General features: G+C 65.6%; 7 protein-coding genes across 7 annotated transcripts in view; 1 reads left to right on the top strand and 6 right to left on the bottom strand.

Annotated features, from left to right (window-relative positions):
- The window catches only part of EMIHUDRAFT_435327 (hypothetical protein), a 3,076-nt gene extending 2,003 nt beyond the window's left edge, over positions 1–1,073 (bottom strand). The window contains exons 1-3 of the mRNA XM_005776895.1: positions 977–1,073; positions 587–727; positions 36–140 (exon numbers count right to left, since the gene is read on the bottom strand). Coding sequence (XP_005776952.1) covers positions 36–140; positions 587–727; positions 977–997 — 267 coding nt within the window. The 5' untranslated portion in view covers positions 998–1,073. The remainder of the gene's footprint in view (positions 1–35; positions 141–586; positions 728–976) is intronic.
- Positions 1,074–9,144: 8,071 nt separating this feature from the next.
- Positions 9,145–10,534, bottom strand: EMIHUDRAFT_435325 (hypothetical protein). The gene is made up of 3 exons (XM_005776894.1): positions 10,005–10,534; positions 9,688–9,790; positions 9,145–9,616 (listed from the first exon to the last, which is right to left on the bottom strand). The coding sequence occupies exons 1-3, from the start codon at positions 10,498–10,500 to the stop codon at positions 9,328–9,330; spliced, it is 888 nt and encodes a 295-aa protein (XP_005776951.1). The 5' UTR covers positions 10,501–10,534; the 3' UTR covers positions 9,145–9,327.
- Positions 10,535–11,080: 546 nt separating this feature from the next.
- EMIHUDRAFT_206488 (hypothetical protein) lies at positions 11,081–12,135 on the bottom strand (the record flags this gene model as incomplete). The annotated part of the gene is made up of 3 exons (XM_005776893.1): positions 11,081–11,099; positions 11,179–11,441; positions 11,557–12,135. The coding sequence occupies 3 exons, from the start codon at positions 12,133–12,135 to the stop codon at positions 11,081–11,083; spliced, it is 861 nt and encodes a 286-aa protein (XP_005776950.1).
- Positions 12,136–17,288: 5,153 nt separating this feature from the next.
- On the top strand, positions 17,289–18,067 carry EMIHUDRAFT_421436 (hypothetical protein). The gene is made up of 2 exons (XM_005776892.1): positions 17,289–17,637; positions 17,720–18,067. Exons 1-2 carry the CDS (start codon positions 17,350–17,352, stop codon positions 17,810–17,812), a joined length of 381 nt encoding a protein of 126 aa, XP_005776949.1. The 5' UTR covers positions 17,289–17,349; the 3' UTR covers positions 17,813–18,067.
- A 132-nt stretch (positions 18,068–18,199) lies between these two features.
- Positions 18,200–19,996, bottom strand: EMIHUDRAFT_206484 (hypothetical protein; the record flags this gene model as incomplete). Its single annotated transcript, XM_005776891.1, has 4 exons — positions 18,200–18,814; positions 19,103–19,183; positions 19,358–19,655; positions 19,974–19,996. 4 exons carry the CDS (start codon positions 19,994–19,996, stop codon positions 18,200–18,202), a joined length of 1,017 nt encoding a protein of 338 aa, XP_005776948.1.
- Positions 19,997–20,919: 923 nt separating this feature from the next.
- Positions 20,920–22,338, bottom strand: EMIHUDRAFT_435321 (hypothetical protein; the record flags this gene model as incomplete). The annotated part of the gene is made up of 2 exons (XM_005776890.1): positions 20,920–21,803; positions 21,977–22,338. Coding segments are annotated over 2 exons (1,058 nt in total), but the record flags the coding sequence as incomplete, so codon positions are not given.
- Positions 22,339–22,560: 222 nt separating this feature from the next.
- On the bottom strand, positions 22,561–23,265 carry EMIHUDRAFT_100956 (hypothetical protein; the record flags this gene model as incomplete). The annotated part of the gene is made up of 4 exons (XM_005776889.1): positions 22,561–22,726; positions 22,813–22,884; positions 22,958–23,106; positions 23,215–23,265. The coding sequence occupies 4 exons, from the start codon at positions 23,263–23,265 to the stop codon at positions 22,561–22,563; spliced, it is 438 nt and encodes a 145-aa protein (XP_005776946.1).
- Between the last annotated feature and the right edge of the window lie 2,714 nt (positions 23,266–25,979).

Raw genomic sequence — 25,979 nt, 5'->3', positions numbered from 1 at the left:
CGACAGCGGGCCCGACCGAGAGAGGGGGAGCGCGCCTCGCTGAAGGCTTGCAGCAACCCGGCGGCGTAGTCGCGCTTCCCAAACCCCGGCGAGGCCTGCAGCCGCGCCTGCATCGCGGCCGAAGCGAAGACGGCCGCCCGCTGCGAGTCGTGGGGCGGCGGTGCTGGTGAGTTCGTCCCGCCGCAGGCTGCGCTGGACGACACCGGCTGGCGGGTGGTGTCGCGCGTGTGCGCGCGCGCGTGGAGGAGGCGTCGCGCGCGCTGCGGGGTGCGTCTGAGCCGCGAAACCCGGACCGGCACTCTGCGACCGCCCGAATGCTTCCCCCCGCACCAACCACGCCCCTCTGCGAGTCGCAAAGGCCGGTGGGCGGGTGTGCAACGGTCGTGGGTGCAGGCGGGTGGGCAGCGCAGCGCTGGAATCGAGCCGCGCTTTCTGGCGCCTCGGATCCGGCCAAGCCCCGACCGCCCGGACGTTGCTCAGAGAGCCGCTCGAGCGCGCGCGCGCGCGCGTGCGCGTGTGGGTGTGCGGTGGAGGGTGTGGAGGGTGTGCGGAAGGCGCGGGCTGTGGGCCGTGCGCGAGTGCACACCTCTCCCCCGTGGCCGTCGTACACGGCGTAAAACCCGCAGCCGGGCGCCAGCTGCTCAATAGTAGTATAGCGATCCTCCTGCGACGGCCGCCGGCCCTGAAGGCTCGAGGCGCCAAAGCTGACTCCGCGTGTCGCGGCCGCCTGGTGGTGGCGAGGCGGCGCGGTCGGAGAGCGGCATGGGCGGCGATCTCGCCATCTCATGCACGGATTCGCGGGGCTGGAGGCGCTGACGGCTCAGGTGGGGGATGGGCGACTACGGCCGGCTGACTCGGACGATGGGGCTGGAGGCGGCAGAGGGATCGGCAAAGGCAGCACGGGTGGACGTGGCGGCGGCCGGTGATGTGCACTGGCCCTGGCTTGCGGCTGGGAGGCGCCGCGGGCTCTCCGCGCCTTGACTCTCCGAGAGAACATGGTGACTCTCCGGCAGCGCGACGACAAGAAAATGGTTCCGCAGATGCTCTTGAGAGGCCTGACGATGTCCACAGCCGATTGCCAGTGTGTGTTCATCTCGGGACGCGATTTCTTCCCCGCTTCCCCCCCCGCTTTTCTTCTCGCCTGAGGGTCCAGTCCGAGCCTGGCTGTTCTTCACCTTTCTACCTACCTACCTGAGGGTGTGAGGCTGCTACGCTGGCTGTGTGTCTTGTGAGCAGCCTGTTTGTGTCTGTGTGTCGCTCCGTCGCTCGTGCGTGTCGTCATCATCTGTCTAGCGTCCACCCATACCGCGTTGATGTCCAGTCCGAGCCTGGCTGTTCTTCACCTTCCTACCTAACCTAACCTAACCGCTCATGTTTTTCACTGTTGTAGAATGTCCTTGTAATGTGAGAGAGACTTACTGCGTTGTCTTCTTGTGTGCGGATCATGTAGTCCCCACACTCGCTGTCTGTCGTGGGATCGCTTGCCGTCCGCTTTAAGAAAGAAAGAAAACAGACCATCCAAGGGAGGGATGGGAGGACGGCACGCCGCCACCACACAGGGATTTTAAGGAGAGGAGTGTGGTGCTAGCCGTCGCCCACCCAACCCTTGGGCGTCTGCCTCTTTCTATCTCCCTTCGCAGTCCCTAAGGCAGTCCCTCGCCGATTCTCGCTGCAACCTTTATGCCACGTCGCGGTCGCCCCACTCTCGTCGTTCTCCCTCCTGCCGCTTCATCCTCTGTCGCGTCGCTCTCCTCTACCTCGTCCTGCTGCGCCGCCGCTGCCCCGGCCGATCCCTTGCTCTCGCGGCTTCTTCTCGCGCGGCGCAACTCCGCCCTCCTCGCGGCGTATTTTGGCCCCTCGAGTTTATCAAGCTCTCCTCGCGCAAGGACGACTCTTCTGACACCCACCCCAATCATTTGCCCCGCCAAGTCATGTCGTTGCTCAGGTCCACTCTCGTTTCGAGCACTTGTACCTCTCCACAGATGGTGTTGGCGCTGTGGGGTCCCCTTCGGGTGCATCGTGACAGCTGACGAGTCGACGGGATTACCACAGGTGTTTCGTCCTCCTCTGGTTCGTCTTCCCCGGCTTCCTTCCGTTCGGCTCTACGTTCAGTACACGTTCGGCGTGGCTCACCCTCCATGCCGTGAACAGGGTGGCGCTTTATCCACCCCTATATTCTTCTCTCGCTCCTCTGCCCGTGCCTCGGTCTTGTCGTTGTTTCGCACCCATGAGCCATGTCAGGATGGCGATCGAAGCTGCCTTGCCAACTACCTGCAGTTCCCTCGTCACCTCTCCTGCAACGGCCCCTCTCTTTCTTTCGGGTATATGGAGTCCGTGAGTGCGGGCAGCGTGCAGGCAATCACGGGCGCTATTCTGTCATACTCCTCTTCGGCGAGCGCTCCAAATCTAGACCCCATTGCTTTTAAGGAGGCTGCCCTCGCTCGTCTCAGGAATATAGCTGTGTCTTTGGTGTTCAGGCGCCGCCTTGGCCTTTATACGCTTTTCTTCATGTTCTATATTCTTTTTCGAAACGATTTTGAGAGAGATTTTTATTAACCAACCTCTGGCTTGTCAGCCCGTCACTTGATGACACCAACCATGAAGTACAGCGATCGCCTTCTCGCTGGCCTCTCCGCAGGCCCCCCCGACCGCGTCGAACTCATCGGCGCGGGCTCTCTCGGCTACGGGACCGGCCCCAGCTTCGGCTGAGGGCTGACAAGCTGCCGAGCCCAAATCACTGTGAGAGTCGTGATTTCTTGCGATTTTCAGCCGGAATATAAAGAATATTCGAGAATTTAGATAGGCCCCTATTTGGAGCCATATTCTTGCCATATTCGAGAATATAGACCCTATTTTGGACAAGAATACGGAAAGAATACGCAAAAAGAATATAGATAGTACTCGGCGAGAAAAGCGTATAAAGGCCAAGCGTCGCCCGTTCGTTCGACTCTTTCTTTCTTGCTGTCGCCCTCGCCGTGTGTTTGAGAGAGAGAGAGAGATTTTTAGCAATACCAAACAACTCTAACACTCACACGTCATTTGGGGCCTGGAGCCCTGTTCACGCGCGCGCGAGACGTGCAGACAGGGTTGCCAGGTGAGAGCGAATGGCGCGGTTCACGCCTCGCACAACAGAGAGAGAGATGCGCTCTGCATGGTGGACATAAAAGAGAGCGAGTGCTTGGGCGAGTAGGCCGTGCGGTCAACGCTGCCGCGCGCGACTTTGCGCGCGAGGCGGCGCAGCTTGAGAACGGCGGTGGGCGAGAAGCCGCCGCCGAACGTCTCGTGGAGCAGCAGGTTGAAGTTGTTGCGCTTGACAAAGATCGCGTCGTGGTAGAAACCGCGATGCGCCTTGACGTAGCCGTGGCCGGTCTTGTGGGAGAAGGGTTGGCTGGGCTGCCCGCGCGCCTTGCAGCCCATGTTCAGGCGGCGGGCCTTCTCCTCGGTGTTGCCGAAGGCGTAGGAGTGGCCGACGGAGGCGGGCGTGCCGCCACTCGAGGCGTTGCCAACGCCCGTCGAGGAGGTCTTGAGGAGGGGCGTCTTGTGTTTGTCAAGCTTCCGCATGAAGTAACGCGCCTTTCCTTATTTCCTGCGCATTTGCCGCTCAGTAGGTGCGCCAACGACGCCGGTTGGCTCCTGGCGAGTAGAGACCACGCCTGCTATTCACAGCACAAGCCCTCGCCGGGGGCTCGAGCATGCGCAGCGAAAAGCATCCTTTTTCCAGACGGATCCCCCCCTGTGAAAAAGTGAGGCGTGGTCTCTACTCGCCAGGGTTGGCTCACTGTCTTCTCGTGTCCCACGCGTGCGCTTTCTGCCCCACGGTCTCGCTTCTTTCGTCGCGACTTCGAATGGCCGACTCTGCTCTCGCTCTGCTCCATGTCGTGCCTCGCTACCGGCGAGGCAACCACGCGCCGTCGGTAGCTCGTCATCGCCACGGCTCAAAGTAAGACTCACCGCCCTCTCTTCTGGCCAGGCGGCGGAGGCGGTTCTGCTTGGGCTGCGAGGCGAGCCTAGCCCGCCCGGCCGTCCGCTGTGTGGGCGCGGAGTCGAGCTGAGCGTGGAGGAGGTGGTGGCATACGCGGCTGCGCGGCTACGTGCGCTGAGCTTTGACGCCTGGCGAGCCGTCGCCGCAGACGATCGCCGGCGCACCGCTGCGACCAGCGCCGCCTGCACCGCCAGCGCTACGCAGATTGCCGACGCTTTGGCTCCTCACGCTGTGACTCACGGGCCTGCCGTTGCTCCGCCCGAGACTGACGCCGCTGCTGCTCCCGCTTGGTCGGCGATGGCGGATCGGGATGCTGCGGCGAGGGAGGAGGCTGCCGCGGCGGCGAGACGAGCGGCAGCCCGCCGCGCCGCCGCGTCCAAGGCGAGGGCGGCGAGGGAGGCTGCGGCGGCGAGGGAGGCTGCGGAGGCGGAAAAGGCGAGCGAGCGCCCTCGAAACTCGCGCTGCTCGTCTAGTCCACCGCAGCTCACGGCCGAGGCGTTGGTGCGTTGGTGCTGCAGGCGAAGCGGTCGAGTGAGGCGGCGGCGCGCGCACTCGCGACCAAGGAGTCGAACGAGAGGCGGCGCGCAGCGGCGGCCGCGCGCGACGCGCGAATCTTGGCGGCGGCGGAGCGGGCGCAGGAGGAGGCGAGGGCGAGGAGGAGGGAGGCGGAGGCACTCGCATCGGAGGAGGCGGCGAGGGCGGCGAGGGAGGAGGAGGCACGGGCGGGGGCCAAGGCGGCGAGGGAGGCGGCGGCGAGGGAGGCGGCGGCGAGGGAGGCGGCGGCGAGTGAGGCAGCGGCGAGGGAGCAGGTGGCGAGGGAGGTGGCGGAGAGGGAGGCGGCAGTGGAGGCGGCGAGGGCGGAGGCGGCGGAGGCGGCGGTGGCGGCGGAGGCGGCGGAGGCGGCGGTGGCGGCGGAGGCGGCGGCGGCGGTAGCGGCGGCGGCGGCGGCGAGAGAAGAGGCGGCGAGGGCGGGGGCTGCGGCAGCGGCGAGGGCGGAAGCGGCGACGCTGGTAGCGGCGGTGGAAGCGGCGACGCTGGCAGCGGCGGAGGCGGCACCTCTGCCAGCGGCGGCAGAGGCGGCGGGCTCGCCTCCCGCGCGGAGCACGCCTTGTCGTCTCGTCCTGCCCTCGCTGGGGCCTCTCCTCTCCCACATGCACCCGGCCGCTGCCTTCTCGACGTGGCGAGTCACGCCGCCGCCGCCCCGCCCGCCGCCCCGCCCCACCCCGCCCCCGTCCACCCCGCGCCCCGGCCAAGCCGTGCCCGCCGCACCCCACAGGCAAGGCTTCGCCCAGCGGAGAGGCGCGGAGCGCACCGCCGCGGCGGCAGGGAGGCGGCGCCGACTCGCCGCGTGCCTCGCGCTGGCTCGTGCACACGCGACCGCGCGAGCCTTGCGGCGAGGGCTGCTGCGGCCCGCCATCCGCCACCTCGAGCACCGGTGCACTCCGCCTAGCCCCCCCCCACCCTCTCCCACCCTCTCCCACCCCCTCCCACCCTCCCCGCCACCCTCCCCGCCCCCGGCACTATCCTCACCACCCTGGGCGCCGCACGCACTCGCAGACTGCGCATGCGAGGCTTGCGCCGCTGGAGCGAGCACGCCGCCGCCCGCCGCGAGGTGGCCGCCGCGTGGCGCGTGCTCAGGCGACCAACCTCCGAGCCACCTCCGAGCCACCTCCGAGCCACCTCGGCTCCACCTCGACAACTCTGGACACATCTCGGCGAACCTCGGCGAATTTAGGCGGGCGCTCCACGCGCGCCGGCGCCGCGTCGCTGTCACCGTCTGGCGCGCCGCCGCCGAGTTGGCCGCCCGGGCGGCGAGCGCGCAGCTGCGGGCGAGTCGCGCGCAGCAGCGGCGTGCCCTCGCGGCGTGGCGGGAGGCCACACTGCTGCGACTCGCCGCCTCGCTGTCTGCGGCTCGAGGCGAGGCGCACGCTCGTCGCGCCCGGAGCAGAGCCGCCTTCCAAAGCTGGGCGGCGGAGGAGGCGGCGGCGGCGGAGGTGGCCAGGAAGCTGGGCTCTGCCCGGAGGCGGCGGGCGGTGTCGGCGGCCCGGCCGGTCTGGGCTCTCTGGACGGCGCGCGCAGCCGAGTCGAGGTCGGCTGCCCTCCTGCTGCGAACGCGGCGCCGCGCCGACTCCGCCGCGGCCCTGGCATTCTGGCGGACCGGTGCGATCCGCCTCGAGGCGCTCTCTCGCGCCGCAGCCGTCGCGGCGCGCCGTTTGCCGACGCGCCGGTGCGCCGATGCGCTGGCCTCGTGGGCCGCTCACACGGCGATGCTGCGCGCTGTGCACCAGAGTCGGGCTCGGCTCGCCTTCGCCACGGCCTGCCGCTCTCCTGTGGCTTGGCAGAGGAGGAGACGTGCCCCTGACCTGTCCGTGAGACGTCTGCCTCAGGCGCTCGCGTCCCTTGCGGCTTGGCGGGGGCTGGCAGCCAACCACCGGCGGTCGCAGCACCGGGCGAGGCGGGCGCGGTCGCACGCGCGCGGCGCGCGCCTCGCGACCGCATTTGCGCTGTGGTTCGGTGCCGCGAGGGCGGCGGGGGAGGAGGGAGCGGGAGTGCGCGGGCGGAGGGTGCGTGGGGCGAGGGAGAGTGGGCGGCTTCGGGAGGCTTACGACGCGTCCAGGCGGCGGCAGCAGCGCTCTGCGGAGGTCGAGTCTCTAGTGGCGCACTTAATGGCTTGCAGGGCGCACAAGCTCAAGGAGCTCCCTCGCACTACGCCTCCGCGCCTTCAACCCTCCTCCAGGTGACCTGCGCGTGGCGTGGCTGCTGTAGGCGCGCGCTTTGCGCTATTGGGTGGATTGCGCCGCCGAGGCGCACAGCGCGTCCGTTGCGCGCGCACACCACGCGGCGGCTGCCAGCGGCGGCGCGCTGGCCACATGGCGGCGTGCGACCGGGCACGCATTGGCGCGGAGGGGTAGCATCGAGCTTCTCTCCGCGCGCCGTGCGTCCGGACTCATCGCACGCGCCGTCGATGCGTGGCGTGGCGAGGCGGGGCGAAGGGGCGAGGCGGCGCGGCGCGGCGACGCGGCGGCGTTGCATGCAAGGCGAGGCTGGTTCTGCCGCTGGTGTGGGGTCGCCGCCGCAGCCGCCGCCACCCGCCGCCGGCAGGCGGGCGCTGCTGTGCGGCGGCGGGCGGCGACGCTGCGCGGCGCTGTCCGGCGCGGCCAGTCTGAAGCTGTTTTTGGGCGGCGCGCCGTGGCTGCAGTCGGGCTTGGAGAATTGGCGCGGCGGCGCCGCTCGCTCGCGGCGTGGCGCGCCGTCGCTTCCGCCTCGCGCTCCACGGCCGACGCTTTGGCTCGGCGACTCAAGGGGGTTCCGCTCCCTCTGCGCCGTTGCACCCGACCGTGCGGAGGTCCCGTGAGTAGGCGTTCGGGCGAGCCCAGCTGGCGCGGCGGAGGCAAATGCGGGCTCTGCTGGCGTGGCGAGGAGTCGCGCATCGTACTGCCGTTGACTTCGCGGGCAACCGCGCTGCCACCGACCACCGCCGACGGAGGTCGCTGTGCACTCCCGCGCGCTCTCCTGCCGCTGGACCGTTGCTGGACGCGCGTGCTTGCGGCACTGTAGGCTGCTCTTGCAGTGCTACCGCGCGCTGCTCGCGCAGCTCGCCCAGTCGCGCCGCCGCAGTCTCGCCGCGCAGCGACACGACGCCGCGTTGCGCCGCCGCCACGCTGCCGAGGCGTTCGGCGCTCTCCGGCGTGCGGAACGCCGCGCCGCAGCTTCGGTCGAGCACGTGCGGCTCTCGGGCGAGCTTGCCACCGCGCGCTGCGAGGCCGCCGTGCGGAGGGCCGTGCATACACTGCAGCTCCACCGCCAGCGGCGCGTCACTTGGGCGCTGGCCCAGCGGCGGGTTGCCGCGTGCGTCGCCGCGTCCCTCGAGAGGTGGCGGCGCTTCGCCTACCACGCGCACCGGAGCGTGTTCGCGGCCACGCAGTGCGCGCTCTCTGTGGCTAGTGGGGGAGCGTGACTAAGGATTGCTTACGCGTGTGACGTACTTGGCAGGTGCGCGCTCTATGGCGCATGGATGCGCTTGCGCGCGGCGGTGTCCCGCCGCCGCGCCGAGGTGTGGCGCGAGGCCCTGTTGGGGCGGCGCGAGGGGGACGCCGCGCTGCAGCTGCGGGGCACGAGTTGCCGCACAGCGTTCGGCGCCTTGCGGTCGCACGCCGCGGCGGCCGTGGCGGCCCGAGGTGCGATACGACGCGCGAGGCGCAACTTGATCGCGCTCGACGGCCACAGGCGGAGCATGCCCCCCCCCCCCCCCCCCAAGATTGTGAACAGTCTGGAGATGTGTGCCTTGGCTCGCAGGCGGGCTGCTCGCCGCCGGCTGGCGCAGCGCGTGTTGAGCGCGTGGGGTGGCTACACGGCGTCCGCCGTCATGCTGCGGTGGCTCGCTGCGGGGCACCGCTTGCGCCGGGTGCTCCGCTACTGGTCCGGCGCCGCGTCGGCTCGCGCCGCGCGCCGCTCCATGGCGGAGCGTGAGCGCGGCTTGCGATTGGCGGCTATGCTCGCGCGGTGGCGCTCTGCAGCCGCCGCCGAGGGCGCGGGCGCGGCAGCGGCAGCTGTCCTAGCTCTGTCATTTGACCGGCGCCGAGTTCTGCGCGCGCACTTCGTCGCCCTTGCGTCTGTGACGCTGGCCACGCAACTGTCCTCAATTTGAGCGAAAAATAGCACACCGCTGGGTCGTGCTCGTGGCGGAGACCAGATTCCGCGGCTTCCCGGGAAACAATCCTGGACGCTGGAAAGTGTCGCGCGGGGACCGGGGGGTCTCGCGCCCTGACCCCTGTGCTCTGCCGCCGCCCGCCACACGCGCGTGCTGCTGCTGCCACCTCCGGCTCCCGCCGGTCCCGGCTGCGGCTCCGGCCTCCGCCTGCCAAACTCGCGCCTTCGCGCAACGTGGAACGTGCTGCGTGCTCGGTGCTCGAAGAGGATAGTTCAAGCAAAGAAGGGGAGGGAGAGAGCGACGCGGCGAGCGCAGGCGGCGAGCGTGCACGTCGCCTGTGCGGCGTCTTGTTCACTCCCCTTTGAGCTACCTTTGTGCCCCCTTAGGGGCACCCCTCCTGCGCTGCGCGTATGGTCACCCCTCCCTTCCGCCCTGTTGTTTTGGATGCCCCGGCCGCTCCGAGAAAGCATGTCTCGCAGCTGCGAGAAAAGACCGTCTCACAGCCGCGTCTCACAAAAAGCAAATCGCTCGCCTCTCTACACCCTCACCGCGGCCGTCGGCGCGGCGCGAGAGAGGAAGCGGAGCTACGAAAACACGGCGAGAGTGTGAGATGCCCTGTGTGTCCTCTCTGACGTGACTAACAGCCACCCACTGCTTCGGCCGCGCGTACACCGCACACTCGCGAAGGCCGCGCCTAGTTCTCGCCGCCCCCCGGCCACAAGCCGCCCGCCGGCTGGGGCGGCTGAGGCGCGCCGCCAGCCGCCGCCGCTGCGCCATCACCGCCGCCCACCGCCCCGGTCCACTGCCCGCCCGCCGTCATCGGCTGCGGCGGCGGCGCTTGCTGCTGCGCTAGCGGCGCCTGCTGCGGCGGCGCCTGCTGTTGTGGCGGCGCTTGCTGCTGCGGCTGCTGCATTTGCCCTTCTTGCGGCTGCATGCGCCGGTAGGTGGCTCGACGGTACATCTCGCGCACAGTGGGACGCGACCTACGCGGCACGTCGCAGCACGTGTCACGGGACACGCCATTGGCCGGCGCCTCTCGAGCAGCGGGCGGCGCCAGAGCCGCGGCGAGACGTGCGGCCGGATGCGCCGTAGCTCCGCCTGCGCCTGTGCCGGCGTCATCCCCTTCTCGGTGATGAGGTAGGCCATGGCCATGGTCCCTGCGCGATGGAGGGGCGGTGCGTCGGCGGCGTGGGTGGCGGGCCTGGGCGGGCGTAGGCCGTTGAGCGAGAGGGAGAGGGAGAGGCGGCGGCAGGAGACGATTGCAAGACAGCGGCGGCGGGCCGGGGACGGGCGCGGGGCAGGGTCCGGGTGGGACGGCGAGGGCCGGGTCGGCAACGCCAGGCGTCCGGGTGGCCGCGCGGACGGGCGCGCCTGCACGGCCACGGCCCGCCTTGCAGTGGCAGTACACCGTCCCTCCCGGGGGCTGCTTGCGGATGAAGTCGAGGCCGTTCTCCACCTGCTGCGCGGAGGGCGAGCAGTAGTCCATCGTCGGAAGCCTCAGCTGCGTGATTCCGAGCCGGCCGTAGCTCGCGTGGCCGTCAAACTCGTCGCACATGTTGAGGACACCCGAGACGCGCTCGACGCGCGCCAGGCTCTCGAGCGACTTCTCGAGCGGCAGCGCGCCCAGGATGAGCCGCTCATCCACACGGTCGTACCAGCGGCGCTGGTCGGGCATCGCGCGGTGCAGCAGCATCGTCCACGCGAGCGTCGGCCCGAACATGAGCTTGAGCATGCGTCGGCGCACTGCTGGCGGCACCGCGAGGACCGCCTTCTCCTTGTCGACGCGATCGAAGAACCAGAGCGGAGCCATGAGCACCTTCCACAGTAGGCGCAGTAGGGAGGCGAGGTGATCGGCGAGGGACGGCATACGAACGCCACGCTTGTGCTTGAGCTCGCAGCTGCTATAGCCGCAGCGACTCCCAGCTGCTCGGTGTGAACAGAGTTCGTACTCCGAGCAGCAGGGAGCTCCGCAACTCGAGATCCCTCGAGAGCGCGGAGTCGGCTGGGGCTATACCAGACAGAGCTCGCAGTCGATCGCTAAAGGGAAAAAAGAATTTACGACTGAGAGGCTGCCAGTCTTCCACACATGTCCCTAAATCCCATCTCGTCTCAGAGTTTGCCCGTTTTATTTATTTATTTGCCAGTCCACCCCACACCTCTCACCTTCAGCTTCACGAGAACACAACCGCGACCGCCAGATTCGCGCGACCGGCAGGCAGCGGCGGGAGACGTTCCCACCGGCCGGTGCGCGGGCAAAACGCCTCAAATGCGTCGCTCGCCCCCTCCTCCTCCTCCTCCTCCTCTCCGCCCCCTCCGCCGGGCCACTCCGCGCCGCCCGCGGCGTACAAGCGGCCGTCGAGCGCGAACGTCGCGCCCAAGTACCCGCGTGCGGTGGGCAGTGGCGGGAGGGGCTCCCACCGCCCTTCGCGCGGGTCGTAGCGCTCGGCCTATAGCGCTCGGAATGATCTGATCAGGCGCAGCATTCGCAGCGGGCTCGCGCCGCGGCGTCGTCTGCGCCGATCTCAGTGAGACACAGCCGTCCGACGAGCCGCCCACGACGTACAGGGCTCCGTCGGGCCCGACGGCGGCGCCCGGGCCAGAGCGCGCAACCCCCATGCTCGGGATCGGCGTGCTCTTGCCGGTCGCCGTGTCGAAGGCCTCGGCGGTGGAGAGGTAGCGCGTGCCTCCTGCATACCCGCCGAGTGCGAAGAAGGAGGAGGAGCGCGCGTCGGCGGCGACGGCGAGGCCACACCGCGGCGACACGAGCTCGCCCGCCTCGCGCCACGCCCCGCCGTCGAGGTGCAGCACCTCGCCGTGGCAGCGCGCGCCCCGGTAGATTGAGGAGCCTATACGCGGCCAGCACGCCAGCGTGGGTGTGTGGCCGTGGGCACGGGAGCGCTCCGGCGGCGGCAGAGCTCTCGACGCCTCCGCCCGCAAACCAGAGCCGGCCCGAGGCGTCCATCTGCGCCGCGCCAAAGCAGAGCCGGCGGGGGAGCGGCGTCAGCCTCTTCCACGAGCGAGCCTCTTCCGTGAGCGAGGCCGCCTCCACCGCCCGCACCGCCCGCGTGCCTCCCCAGCCTCCGAGCAGGGCCACGGTGGCGCCGTCGCTCGCCAGCGCCGAGGCATCTCTGGGGTACGTGGTGAACAAGAAAGGGGAGGGCAGCCACTCCTGCCGAGCCACGTCGTACATGTCGTGCGTGTAAAGAGGACTGCGGAAGCTTCCGCCAAAGACTGCGATGCGCTGCCTCCGCGCGTTCGCGCGTACACACAGCTCGCGGTCCGTCTCGCTCTCTCGCCGCCGAAGCCGCCACTGCAGCGCCGCCGCGGCGCGAGCCCAGACGAGGCGGGCATCGGCTGTGCCGGCCGCTGCAAAGCCGCGCGAGACGGTGAGCGCGCGACCGATCGAGGCGACGTCGGAGAGGTGGGAGAGGACGAGCGCAACAAGAGCGTCAGGGAGGCGGGCGAATGGAGACGCGGCGACGTCCTCCTCAGCAGCACGCATTGTACACGATTGAGGAGATGCGCCCAGCCACCAGCGCCCAGCCACCAGATGTCGCAGATGTCGGCCCCGTGCTGTGCCAAAAAAAAATGTCGCGTGGGCCGCGGCGGGTTGCTGCGCAAAAGCCTGTGTGGTGGCGGCGTGCCGTCCTCCCATCCCTCCCTTGAGTTTCTGTTTTCTTTCTTTTTTCTTTTTGCGCAAAAGCTTTTGTGTGCACTGGGGACCACCTCGCGATTGTTGGACGGTCACGTCGTTTCGGTTTATCGGGACGCGCCGGGATATCAAGTAAATGCGAGAAATTGCAATACAAACAAAAAGATCTCGCCACCATCACCACCTTTCAGCCACCAGCGACGTCCGAGCCTCCGCTCTGCGCATAGTCGGCACGGGCGCGTGTTTCTTTTTTCTCGCTTCTCATGCGATTGTCTGTGCTGTGGCTATCGAGGTATTTGTGTCGAAGAAGAGCACCGGGGGGGGGGGGGGGGGGCGGAGGGCGCCTGGGTCTAAATTTAGTGCGGTGTGAAGTGTTTATGTGTACTGCATCTTTAACACTTTAGTGCTCTCTTCTCTCAAGTTTCTCTCAGTTTAGTCTTTAGCGCGAATTTAGTTAGCGCAACTTTAGCGCGAATTCAGCGCAACTTTAGCGCGAGTTCACTGCGTGCGACTTTACAACTGTACATCCAGATTTAGCGAGGTTTAGTGCGTCTTTAGTCCATCCGCGCACTCACTAGGATCCAGCCGCAGCCCCTCGCTGGGCCTCCCTCCCGGCCCTCCCCCTCTCCCCCTGCAGTCCCCTGCCCACTCGCAAAAGTTTCCCGTCCCATCCCCAACCGAACGAAGGTTTTTCAGCTAAATATCAGCCTCCGGTGCTTTCCCGGCTGCTTCTCCGGGCCCGCCGAGCGGCAAAACTGTTTGCCGGAACATAACGACTTTACTGCGATGGCAGACACGGCCGAGCAGACGATGGTGGCGCTGCCGTGGCAGCAGGGAGAGGTGAGGGGTAGCAGGGAGAGGCATCTCCTGCCTGTGGTGCATTCTTGGCAGCCAAGGAGCAAAGCACGCGGCCCTGGCTAGCTGTGGTGTGGCCGGGAAGACGTGTTAAAGATGCGTGCCCGCACTAAAGATGCGGGACCCACACTAAATGTACTGCAGCTGCCCGCACCTAAAGTGAACTAAATGTGGCGCTAAATTGGAGATAAAACACACTAAATATGTGCTAAATATGTGCTAAATATGTACTAAATTTGCGCTAAAGTCGCGCTAAAGTCGCGCTATATACGCACTCATTCACAGATAGGTTGATAAGAAACAAGAAGCTCACATCGCAGACAGTGACGAGGGTGTGAGAGGCGGACCGAAGGAAGGTCCTACATCTCTCTACCACCCCTGACCGAGCTCCCGCTCGACAGAGTTTGGGGTACGATTTCTAGCAATGCTCTCCGTCCTCGACATTTGATGCCTGCCTTCTCAGGAGTTGTCGGCGCGTCGGCGGCGGCGGCGGATGCTTCAGAGACCTTGTTTTCACAGCCTTGTTATTGAGAAGAAAATACCTCGTATGGCGCTGTGCGCTGGTCTGTGAGAGGTTGAGGTGCGAGCCCTGGAGGCCCTGGGGGGGATGGGGTGAGACTCGCGGGCCTAGAAGGCCCTCGCGCAGGGGGTGGGACATTGAGACCGGTCATCACATGAATGAGTGCGCGACACGCATGTTGCGAGCAGCGTTGTTGATGTTTTGCGCGTCGCCACAGACGGCGGCGCGCGAGAGCTGTTGCGAGTGGTGCTGGGCGAAGCCCCGGGCGCTGGCCGCTGCCGGAGGCTGCCTGTGCCGTCGGTGCGGTCGACGGCGCTCGGGCTGCCGACCTCTTTGGCGAAGTTGAAGATGATTCTCTTGGTCGGCGGCGCGATGCCGCCCTGGCTTTCGACGAGACAAATTTTGACGATTCCGTTCTTGACATGGAGCGCGTCGTAGTACTGTCCCTTGTGCTCTTTGTCTCTTTGACCCAGCCTTTGCCTGCTAGGCCTTTGCCGGTCGCATGGACGAGCGGGCCCTGTGACTTGTGGCCGCGCTCTTTGCACCCAAAACCTTGAGCAAGGTTTGGTCGAGGGTGCCAACGAAACCAAATTTGTGGCCCAAGTGAAGCACAGCATCCGCCGTGTGCCGCCGAGCCCACGAGCCCTGCCCAGCCTGCCTCGACCCTCGTGTCTGAGGGTTCGCCTTGTCACCGATCAAGAGCTTGCCGCAGGCTCGTGACGGATTCACAGCCTTGTTATTGAGAAGAAAATACCTCCTATGGCGCTGTGCGCTGGTCCTGTGAGAGGTTGAGGTGCGAGCCCTGGAGGCCCTGGGTTGGGCTAGAGCAGGTTTGCCTCTCGCACCCCGTCTGTTTTCCTTTCCTTTTTTCTCTACAACACCCTCTCTTTTCCTCTCTATTTTCCCGGGAAAACTCCGTGGAAATCGTCAAACTTTGGGCGCTGAGCCGAGTCTGAGGCTGGTTTGGGCCCAAAATCAGCCAAATTTTAGGCCAAATGCAAATCGGCAAAATGCCGGGAATTTTGCGGAGAACCCGTGTATACCTGGAACTTACCCTGCGACCGCCTGGGTATTTTGTCGATTTCCTCGATTTTGCCTCAGATTTTGCCCCAGACCAGCTCTCAGACTCAGGGAAACTCGCGACTTTCCAGAATGGAGCACCAAACACCCTCTGTTTTCCCTGGAAATTTCCGGAAACGCAAAGTGCTGGGGACCCCCTGTTTTCCTTTTTGTTTTCCGGAAAACCTGCTCTACAGTGGGTTGCGGGCATTAAGAAAACGTCGCATTAAGAAACCCTACCAAGCGATTTCCGCAAAAATCTAAGAAACCACGGCGCGCCGCAGGCGCGGCCCCGAGAAAAGGCCAGACACGAGTGTGAACGGGAGCCGCAGCTCAAATTTCTCTTCGTTCGCCTGCCTGCGGCGCGCACTTGTCACTTTCCAAGTCTGCGGTGTTCTGAGTGGAGTGGATGGAGGCGTGTGTGCGTCTTCCCGTCATCCAGAGAGCCGACTTGGCGGCAGACTCTGGCACCGCCCTCGCTCGCGGACCGCAGGCAGCTTACCTCTTACCAAAAAATCCTTCGGGCCGGCGCTCTGGCTTGAGTGCCCCGGCCGGAGCTAAGAAACCACGGCGTGGGGTGGAAGAGGGCTGTGGAAAGGCTTAGAAACGGCGGCGTGCCGCGGCATCCTGTTTTCTTAATGCCCGCAACCCACTGTAGCCCAAGCCCTGGGGATGGGGTGAGACTACCCACGGGCCTAGAAGGCCCGCGCGCAGGGGGTGGGACATTGAGACCGGTCATGAATGAGTGCGCGACACGCATGTTGCGAGCAGCGTTGTTGATGTTTTGCGCGTCGCCACAGACGGCGGCGCGCGAGAGCTGTTGCGAGTGGTGCTGGACAAAGCCCCGGGCGCTGCCGGAGGCTGTGCCGTAGTCGGTGCGGTCGACGGCGCTCGGGCTGCTGACCTCTTTGGCGAAGTTGAAGATGATTCTCTTGGTCGGCGGCGCAATGCCGACCTGGCTTTCGACGAGACAAATTTTGACTATTCCGTTCTTGACATGGAGCGCGTCGTAGTACTGTCCCTTGTGCCCTTTGACCCAGCCTTTACCGGTCGCATGGACGAGCGGGCCCTGTGACTTGTGGCCGCGCTCTTTGCACCCAAGAACCTTGAGCAAGGTTTGGTCGAGGGTGTTGCCGAAACCAAACTTGTGGCCCAGTGACGCACAGCATCCGCCGTGTGCCGCCGAGCCCTGCCCAGCCTGCCTCGTCTTTGTGAGGGCGCTAGGCACCTTGACTTCGTAGTGGACATCGCGCTGGGACTGCAGGTCCCCGCCGATCTCGCACATGTCGGTGACGTGCCCCTCGTTGAGATGGAAAGTCGTCTGAGGGTTCGCCTTGTCACCGAGCACGAGCTTGCCGCAGGCTCGTGCACGGACCATGTTGGCCGACGCATACATGGTGCCGTTGTGACGAATGTTGTGCTCGCACGGAATGTCCTTCGCTGAGGGAGGGTGTAGAGGATGTAGAGTGTAGAGCGCTGTAGAGCTGTAGAGATGTAGAGCGCTCTGGAGCGCTGTAGAGCTGTAGAGCTCTACATCCGCCGCGGGACGAAGCGCCTCCGTTGTAGAGCGATGTAGAGCGCGATTTTGCTGTAGAGTTTGTTGTAGAGGCTCTACAGCCAAACCGCCGGGAAGGCAGTGACTCAAAGAGGTCGAGCCGCGCTAATGGGGTGTCTCCGAGCTTACTGGAGCTCTGATGGACAGCCCTGACTATCCCTGACACACAGAGAGTCCTGACACACAGAGAGTCATTCCGACGGCACACCAACACCCTATGACTGCGTCATGACCAGCCTGCCATGTGTCGCCGGTGCCGCATTCGTCGCTGTGCTTCTTTAGCAGGCGGTGGACTGTCGGCTGCGAGGACGGTCGCATTTGCGCGAGGCGAGGAGAGCATTGCTGCGCGTTGCATGCGCCATGACTCGCGCCAGCGCGTGCGGGAGCTCCTGGCCTGAGCGTTGAGTCCAGGCGAGTTGCGCTGGCCACTATCACTACGCCGAGCCGAGCTGACGCGCCGAGGCGCCGGCCAGTCGCAGCCGTGAGGCATGCCACAGCAGCAGAGGCACCTGCCACCCATTGGGCGGGCAGACAGAAGGCCAGGGCAGCACCAGGGCAGCACTGGCAAGGTGGCAAGTGCAACGCGCCTCATGTCGTGCCTCGTTCGCCGCTTATGATGTAGAGTGTGTTGTATGTAGAGATTTCACGTTGTAGAGCGCCTCTACATCGCTCTACAACGGAGGCGCCTCGTCCCGCGGCGGATGTAGAGCTGTACAGCTCTACAGCGCTCTACAGCGCTCTCCAGCGCTCTACATCTCTACAGCTCTACAGCGCTCTACACTCTACATCCTCTACACCCTCCCTCAGGTCCTTCGTTCGATCCGTTTGCAAGCTGGTCGCCCTTCCGCATAGCCTCCTTGGCGTCGTACACGTACTTGGCGCTGGAGATGTAGTAGCCGTGGCGACGCTGCAGCGCCGTGGCAAAAACCTCCGAGGTGATTTTGGAGGAGTGCCGGCGTTCACACGCACTAAATTTAGTCTCAAGCGGGGCCTCACTCGCCCCCCCGCTCTCCGGTACCCTTCGTGGGCGGGGCCTCTACTCGCCAGGGCGCCCGCGAGTGGAACGCCGGCCACCATGTCCAACCTCGTCGGCCTCCTGGTCCCAGCGGGGCTACTGAGCCTCGCCATCTTCATGCACATCCTCGCGTGCGCGATGTACAATAACTGGTGGCCGCTGATGAGCCTCCTCCTCTATGCACTCATGCTGCTGCCGCTGGCGGCGCTCGCGCGGCAGAGCGAGTCACTCTTCGACTCGGCGCCGACGGGGTTCCACTGGGCGATCTTCCTACTCGCGTCGCTCGTCACGCTGGTGATCGGTGTGCCGATCGTCATGTGGCACGTCGACGTCATCGAGTCGGGTTCTGTGAGTGCCGCGCCGCTCATCTCCCGACTCACAGCCACATCACCGCCTCCCAATGGCCCTGACATGCCCACGACCGCGACAGGTCTTCTTCAACCTCTCGGGCTTTGTGCTGCTGCTCGCCACCGGCGCTTCTGCCGCATTGTTCGGCGAGAAGCAAAGCGACGGTTGGGGCTGAGCCGCGCCCTGGAGAGTTTGCGCCCCCGTCACCCCAGAGCGCCGGAGTGGGTGGTGCGCGCGACGGCCGGGCGGATGCTGTATGGACTGTATCTCGCGGCACCACAGCAGGCGCCGCGATATCGCCTCGACCGCGCGGTCTCTCGGGGCGCGCTCTCGGGGCGCGCCCAGGCGCAGGGTGTGTGGGCGGGCGCTTTTTTCGGTAATGAGAGTAGCGAGTGCGAGAGCTGTTCTAAGACGAGGCAGTGCGGTAGTTCGGGTGCCCGATACACAACCTGTGCGCCGCGCCGCGTCTCGGACTAACCGCGTCGCCGCGCCGCGCCGCGTCTCGGACTAGACCGTAACCGCGTCGCCGCGCCGCCCGCCACGCAGCTCACTTCCCCCACACTCACCCTCCTCCGCGGCGTCCACCACGGCCCCAGCCGTTGCTCCTGCCCCCCCTCCCAAACGTGCCCACCCCTGCGGCGCTCCGCTCGACGGCGGCGCCCCGCTCGGCTAGACGCTCCGCGCGGAAGACGTCAAACGCGCGGCCGAGGTCGGCCTGCTTTGGCGCGTCGGGGCAGAGGGCGATGAGCTCCGGCAGGTGCACCAGCGCGGCCTCGTTGCCAAAGACGTGGACGAAGGCGGCGATGTAGGCGGTGGCGTCGGAGGCGCCGCGCTGGAAGGCGAGCGACGCAACCTTGAAGAGACCCATGCCGCGCTCGCGCCCCTCGCCCGCCAGCGAGCCGGACAGCGCTGCCTGCAGGCTGCGGTTGCGGCGGACGAGCTCGTCCCTGTCGAGGCGCCTCGCCGGCGGCACGCCCGACCGCATCGCCGCGCCGAGCGTCGGGAAGGCCTCCGCCGAGTCGATCGACGGCGGCGGCTCCGCAGACGCGAAGGCGGTCTGCGCCATCGTCGGAGGCGGCGCCGGCGCGGCAGAGGCGACCGCGCGGGACCAGCCTCCCACGCCGGCGGCGGACGAGGAGGGCCGCGGTGCGGGGCCGCCGCCGAGGCTTGGGAACGCCTCGGCAGAGTCGACCGCCGGCGGCTCTCGCCCACCTTGCGCCCCCGCGAACGCCGCGAGGCTGGCGCCGCCGGCCGGCGCCGCCGCGGGCTGACGGAGCGCGGCGCCGCCACGCCCGCCCCACCCTCCGGCGCTGAGCGGCGCGCCGCCGCCCCTGCCCGCGCCGCCGAGGCTTGGGAAGGCCTCCGCGTTGGCCAGGTCGACGCCCGAAGCCGCCGGACTGAGGCCGCCGCCCCCCCGCCCGAGCCAAGAGGCCTGGAGCGGAGTTGCCGCCGCCGCCGGCGGCACGGAGGCGTCGCCGAGGGAGGGGAAGTCGGCGGCAGAGGAGATCTGCGCGCCGCCGAGCGGCACGCTCTCCACAAACTCCTCCTCGTCCACGTAGTCGTGCCTGGCCGCCGCCTCCTCCCCTCCGCCGCCGCCTCCGCGGCCAAAGCCTCGGCCTCGGCCGCCGCGGCCGCCGCCGCGGAGGGCGCCGGAGTCGTGGCCAGAGGCGGCGTAGAAGGCGCGGAGCAGCTCCGTCGCCTCCGCCTGGATGTCGCGCACCTGGCTCGTTGCCGCATTCTGCCTCTTGTAGTCCTCCTTGTTTTCCCAGGCGTGCTCCACGCACGCCTTGCCGAGCCGGTGCTTGCGGAGGTGGGCGTCGAGCCGGACGCAGTCGTCGCGCGTGAGCTCGCGCCTCGAGATCGGATGCGCGAACGAGCCCGAGCTCACCAGGTACGAGGCCAGCAGCCTCGCGTCGAAGAAGTAGGAGTGAGAAGTCTCCTCGCTCGCGGCGAGCTCAAACGGCTCGACACGCAGTCGGCGCAGCGGCTCCAGCGAGATGGGATCGCAGTCCGTGAGCCTGCGCCACCAGAAGGGCCTCGACCGGTCGAGGTTCACGTCGTCCGGAGCCAGGTTCTCCGCCATGTTTTTGCGAGGGGAGGGGGTAGATGTCGTGGCAGTGACGCGTGCGCAAGAAACAGTGAAAAAACAAGCGGTCCGAACGAGGCCGTGGAGAGCGATGAGTCAGGGGAAGAGACAGCAGGAGAGAGAACGACGAGAGTGGGAAGAACGCGAGGTGGCATGAAGGTCGCTGCGAGAATTGGTGAGAAACTGCGAAGGGAGATAGAAAGAGGTAGACGCCCGAGGGTGGGCGACGGCTAGCACCAGGTGTGTGTACTTTTTGCTTGGGGCGACACTCATGCCGGGGTAGGTAGGGTAGGTCTGGGCCCTCCCCTCGGGTTTTTCCCTCTCTTCACACCGGAATTTTCACAGCATAAAAAGAAATTTTCCGCAGAAATCACGATGTCAACCCTCCCCAAGTGGGTGATCTGATGCTTTGTAGGGCCTGAGAGTGGCCTGCCATGTCACAGGAAGGACTGTGGTTGCAGGAGAGTACCACCAACCATCACTTCAGTTGGTATAGTACCCCACCTTCACCCATCCGGTGATTTCTTTTTTAGTTTCCCATAAGTAGGGTAGGTAGGTAGGTAGGTAGGTAGGGGCACCGCAGGGGCCGCTCAGGTTTTTCCAGAATTTCAGCATGAGTGTCGCCCCAAGCAAAAAGTACACACACCTGCTAGCACCACACTTCTCCCCTAAAATCCCTGTGTGGTAGCGGCGTGCCGTCCTCTCATCCCTCCCTTGGCGCTTGGCCTTGGGGTGTCGCTGTTTTCTTTCTTTCTTTGAGACTCCAGATAGAGCTGAGACGTGTAGAGAGGGTGGTGGGTGGGAGTAGGGAGCAGAGTCCAGAGAGATTAGGTGCCCTGTAGGCTTGGCTGCAAAGGGGATTTTTGTTGTGCCGACTTCGATCTTCGTGTGTGCTCCGCTTCTGAGAGAGAGATTTTGAGATATGAGAGAGAGAGAGACAGAGAGAGAGAGAGAGAGAGAGAGAGAGAGAGAGAGAGAGAGAGAGAGAGAGAGAGCCGAGATAGAAAGAGAGAGATTTTGAGTGAGACGGTTTAGAGAGAGAGAGAGAGAGAGAGAGAGAGAGAGAGAGAGAGAGAGAGAGAGGGAGGGAGGGAGGGAGAGGGAGAGAGAGAGAGAGAGAGAGAGAGAGAGAGAGAGAGAGAGAGAGAGAGAGAGAGAGAGAGAGGGTGGGAGTACATTTCTTTCTAATTTTATTTCGCCTCGAGCTGTGCTTAAAAAGTTAAATCTCTCTCTACAACCTCCAATCCCCGTCCTTGCTTGCGTCCCCCCATGCCGGTGTGTCCAGTCGCTGGCCAGCCTCTTCTAAACCAACACTCCCGTTTCCCAAGAAAAGAAAAGTCCAAGCCTTCCTCGATTTCCGCGAGAGCGGCGTCTCACAAAAAGCCTAGCCGTCCCGGCGCAAGAAAAGCCTTGCCGCCGAGCTGTCATTCCTTCTGCAGGCCGCGTGCAGCGACGCGCGAGTCCTGGCGGCGCAGCCGCCCCGCCGTGCGGACCATGGCCAACCAGCCCGTCGACGCGCCCGACGACGTGACCTCAGCCGGTAAGTGTCGAGAGCGCCCCCCGGCCAAAAGTCGACGATCCTCGCTCGCCGCCTCGCCCCTTCCGGCGGCGCGGCGGCGCCCGCGACGGGCGGCTCGCCCCACGGCGCACCCCGCCGCCGTAGGTACTCGAGGTGCTCGCCCTCCAACGACGCCGCGGGGGCGGAGGGCCGCGACCCGCTGGGCCGGCTGCCGCCCCCGCGCCTGCCGCCCCCGCGCCGCCCCCGCGCCGCCGTCGGCGGCGTCCAGCGCAAGCGCCGCCGCCGCGTCGCGCGCCGCGCGGGCAGCCTCGACGGACCAGAAGCCGTGCTCGTCGTACCCGGCGTCCCACACGCCCAGCGAAGGGCTGAGTGCCGTCGCGAGACCTCGGCACGCCTGCGCACGCCTGCGCACGCGGCAGAGCGACAGCAGCACCACCCTCGTCGGGCGCCCACGAAGCGTACTCGCGGGTCGCCGCTCCGTCGACCGAAGGCCGAGACACTTGCTCCGACGCCACCCCGCCCCCGCCCCGCCGGTCCGGCACCGATATCTCGGAGGACGACCTAAGGAAGAGCGTGGCGGCGCGTCGCCGGGGGACGGCGCGCTCGTGCTCTCGCCGCGAGATCGAGGGAGGGGGGGGGGGGGGCTGCGCCCCGTAAAAACCCCGGGGCGAAGGGTGCCTGTGCCCCGCCCGCCGAAAAACGCGCGGGTGAAGGGGGGGGGGGTGCGCGCGCGCCGTCCTGCAGCGTCGCCGGCCGCAGGCCAAGGAGCTCGGCTCCTCGAGAGCACCGACGGACGACGATCGGCTCCTCAGCAGTGGGACGCCGAGCTGGAGGCTCGGCCCGGAGCTCGCGCGGGCACGTGGAGCTTTCCGCTCGGGCCAGCAGGAAACGGGCGCCCCGCACAGCGACGCCCGCCGTAGAGTGCCGAGAGCTCGGCTCGACGCGAGCGCCGAGGAAAAGCGATCGGCTCCGCAGCAGTGGGAAACCGAGCTGGAGGCTCGGGCGGGAGCTCGCGCGAGCACATAGCGAGGTGCGTGCGCGGCGGCGTGACACAGGTGAGCGGGCAGCTGGCGCACATTTCGACTGTGGGAGCTGCCAGGAGTTTGCTCTCTCCGTTCACACCCCTTTGCAGAATGAAAAGAAAAAACTATGGCATGAACAAAGCGTGCTGGGAGCGAGTCACGCGCCGCGAGCCCGAGCGCTTTTCGAGAGGGCACGACGACGAGAGCGGACAGAGGTCAGAGCGGCCCGCCGCCAACATCCACCGGCCCTGAGTGCCGTGCTAACGCTAAAAGAGTAGTAGACGAGCGGTCGGCGATCACGAGGTGGCGCCGAAGATGCTCTTCTGGGACTGCGGAACGCCAATCTTCTCCATCGGCTTCATGTACCGCGAGTGGTAGACGCTCGCACCCGCCTCCCAGCCAGGGACGCTCGCCATGAGCTCCGCCTCCTTCTGGGTGAGCGTGCTCTTGATGTGCTGTTGCCTGCCGCGCGGGTGGAGTGGACGCTCAGCGGGAGGGGAGACGCGCGCACATGCGGCGTCTAAACAACGCGCGGGGCGTCTGCGCACTGCAAGTCGGACTCCGCCGTCAGAAAGGGCAGGATCGCTAGCCGTATGTCCTTCTCCTCGCGAAACCATGACCTGGTGGCGCACAGGTCGGCGCTCGGCGCGCGGCAGCGGGGCATTTCCGTTGCGCGAGTGGGCCCGCGCGAACCGGCGCAGCCGGTTGGCGGATATGACCTTGTACATGCCGAATGTGAAGAGGGCGGCGGAGCCGAGTGCGATCACCAGCGACGACGGCCCTCCCTTGGGCAGGTTCCGCGAGTATCGTACCGGCTTGAAGCCGCCCGGCGGTGGCACATCCTGTGGCGTGGCGACTCGCTGTCATCATGTTCGGGGATCGAGGTTTTGAGGGAGGGCGGTCCTGGGGGTGGGCGGGTGGGCGGCGGGCGGAAGTGTGGGGGCCTGCACGGGCGCCCCCGGCGTCAAGCCGCCCGAGCCAACGTGCGGCTCGCTGGGCATCGCAGCGCTCTTTGCAGAGTCCGCAAGAAGAAACCGCGCACGCTTGACCGCGGCCGCCTTCCCCTGTCAGTGTGCCTGTGGCAGCGAGAGACGGCCAGTGAGAAGCTGGATGCAGGTCGCTAGACTGAGATGAGACCGCCAGTGGAGTTGGGAGTCCACCGTGTGCACCCTCCCACTCACAGTTTTGTTATTGGTTATGGCTTATGGCTCTCTGGGCATAGCAGCCCATAACATGTTATGGGTGTTGTGGCTGTTATGGGGCCGGGCTGCTATGTCCTATGAGAGAGCCGTCCCGGGTCCACGGTGTTTTGGCCCGAGAGGCCACACCGAACTGCCGTCGGAGGAATTTTCGCTTCGGCCTTCCGCGCGCGAGGTTCGGCATCGATCGCCAACTATTTTCTCTTTTGCCCTCAAGTTAAATTCAATAACATCAACCTGCCTCTCCTGAGGCCTGAGCGATGGCTTCAGATTGCTCACAATCAAGACCCCTGAAGACCCCGCCCCCCCCCCCCTTCCCAGTTGCACGCAATTTGCTTTTCGCGTTTTTAAGCACTAATCTTCTGCGAGCAAGCCTTGCTCGCACAAGATTAGTAGTTAACCTTGCGTGAAGTTGGAGGGGGTAGTAGCTACGGCCTACGCGGGGCGGGGCGGGGCGCGGGCGCTCCAAAAGAAGAGTTTTACCGCGGCGAAGAAACACCGGGTCCGCGCGGCGGGGCTCCAGAAGAAAAGACTCCGTGGGACACACATAACAGCTGTTATGAGGTTGTTATGCTGGCTGTCATAACAACCAGTGGGAGCTGGGAGGTGTTATGAGTGCTATGAGGTGTTATGAGGTGTTATGAGGTGGTTATGAGGTGATAATGGTGTAGGGTGGGCATAACAGCCACAACAGCGATGGAGGTGTTATGAGGTGTTATGAGGTGTTATGAGGTGTTATGAGCAACCAGTCATAACAGCCATAACACCTGTTATGGCCGCTCTCATAACCTTGACTGGGGTCAAACCGTGCACCGCGCTAGCTCGTGTCCCTTGTCAGGAGCAGGTGAGGAGCGTCGGGCCGAAGCCCCGCCCAGACTCCCTTCACACACTCTCTCTCCTAGAGTCCCGTGGCGTCGTCCTAGAGTCCGGAGGTTCCGTCCGTCCCGTCTCGTGACCGTCTCCGTACCACCAAGACTCGACCTACAATCCCAGAGTCGGCCGCCGGGGCGGGCGTTTGCCCGCCCAGGACGCTCCGGCCGAACGTGGTAGCGGCGGTCGATCGTGGTAACCAAGTGGATGCACCAGCTCGCCAGGGCGTATGTAATACCGGTGATCCACACGACTGCTACGCAATTGGTTCGACCTGCCCTTCCGGCATGGCAGCGGCGGGCGACTCTCTGCCATATGCACGACAGTAGAAGGAGAACACATTGCCGTCGACCACAATGTCGACCAATCCGACGAGGGATTTCTCTCTCGCGCGCGCCTTCGGCTCGCTCGCCGACACGCCACTGCGCTATCGGTTCGCACACCCCGTCGACCACGATGTCGACGACTCCGCCGATGGACTCCGACCTGACTCACATCAAAGGTCCGAAGAGATTGACAAAGCGAGTTACGGTTACTCGCTTAGGGGACCCCTAGGCTTAAAAGGGTGGGCCCTGGGGCGCCTGCGGCTTAAACGGCTTAAAACTTGCCATGGCAAGTTTTAAGAGCTGCTGGGCCGCCAATTCCTTAAACGGTCTTAAACGCTTAAACGGTGCGGGAGAGCTCCCGAGGTCGATGGTCCGGGAGGCTCCCGGTAGACACGCCGGAGGCCGGGAAGCCGGCTACAGTCAGCTAGCACGCGTCCCCTATGCGAGTATGGCTCCTGCCAGTGCACCAGACTTACAGATGTGTCTTCAGAGGCGGGTTTGTGCCTAACAACGGCAGTATTGGAGAAAACGGCGCGGAACCCAGCGACGCGTGCCGGCGAGGCCGATTTTCTTAAACGGTCTTAAAAGAGGGACCCCCCGTGCCTGCAATCTCTTAAATGGCAAGTTAAGCCCCCAAACCTCCTCGTTTGTCGTTTCTTAAAAGGTCTTAAAAAATCCGGCCCTCAGAACCCTAGGGGTCCCCTAAGGTTACTCGACTAGAGCCGTACGTCGACTCGTCGAGGGGGGGGACGTCGGGCCGAAGCCCCGCCCAGACTCCCTTCATACTCTCTCGCTCCTAGAGTCCCGTGGCGTCGTCCTAGAGTCCGGAGGTTCCGTCCGTCCCCCGTCTCTCGTGACCGTCTCCGTACCACCCCAAGACTCGACCTACAATCCCAGAGTCGGCCGCCGGGCCGCGGGCGTTTGCCCGCCCAGGACGCTCCGGCCGAACGAGGAGAGCCCCACCTGTGCGCCTGATCGTCCTTCCAAAATCCTGCTCGTGCAGGTGGGGACCCTGTCCTCCTCCCCCAGGCTTGTCCGTTTTCTTTCTTTCTTTAGAATGAGAAAACGATGCTCAAGAATTTTGCCAGACCCGGCCGCCGGCGCGAAATTCGCGATGTTCTCTCTTTTGGGGCACATGAGAAATGGAATGAAGGAGCGCGCGGTGTACCTGTGTTAGCAATACCAAACAAATCTAACACTCACACATCATTTGGGGCCTGGAGTTTGTGTTTTTGTGCGCGGTGTCAGCGTGTCAGCTCACCCGCTACTCAGCTTCACGGACAGGCGCTCTCTACCTTCCCCTGCTCTCTCCCTCTCTGG

This window comes from Emiliania huxleyi (assembly GCF_000372725.1).
Source record: "Emiliania huxleyi CCMP1516 unplaced genomic scaffold EMIHUscaffold_27, whole genome shotgun sequence".
NCBI classification, from domain to species: domain Eukaryota; phylum Haptophyta; order Isochrysidales; family Noelaerhabdaceae; genus Emiliania; species Emiliania huxleyi.
This window is presented reverse-complemented; position numbering and strand designations above follow the sequence as displayed.

Bases quoted from the DNA above. Each gene is read 5' to 3' on its own strand.
- EMIHUDRAFT_435325 (XM_005776894.1), bottom strand. From the start codon at position 10,500: ATGCCGTCCCTCGCCGATCACCTCGCCTCCCTACTGCGCCTACTGTGG. The intron at 9,791-10,004 runs GCGCGCCCGTCC...TCCATCGCGCAG, and splicing joins GGCGGGCCGTGGCCGTGCAG to GGACCATGGCCATGGCCTAC. The intron at 9,617-9,687 runs GCGCCGCCCGCT...CGTGCCGCGTAG, and splicing joins CACGTCTCGCCGCGGCTCTG to GTCGCGTCCCACTGTGCGCG.
- EMIHUDRAFT_421436 (XM_005776892.1), top strand. From the start codon at position 17,350: ATGTCCAACCTCGTCGGCCTCCTGGTCCCAGCGGGGCTACTGAGCCTC. The intron at 17,638-17,719 runs GTGAGTGCCGCG...CGACCGCGACAG, and splicing joins ACGTCATCGAGTCGGGTTCT to GTCTTCTTCAACCTCTCGGG.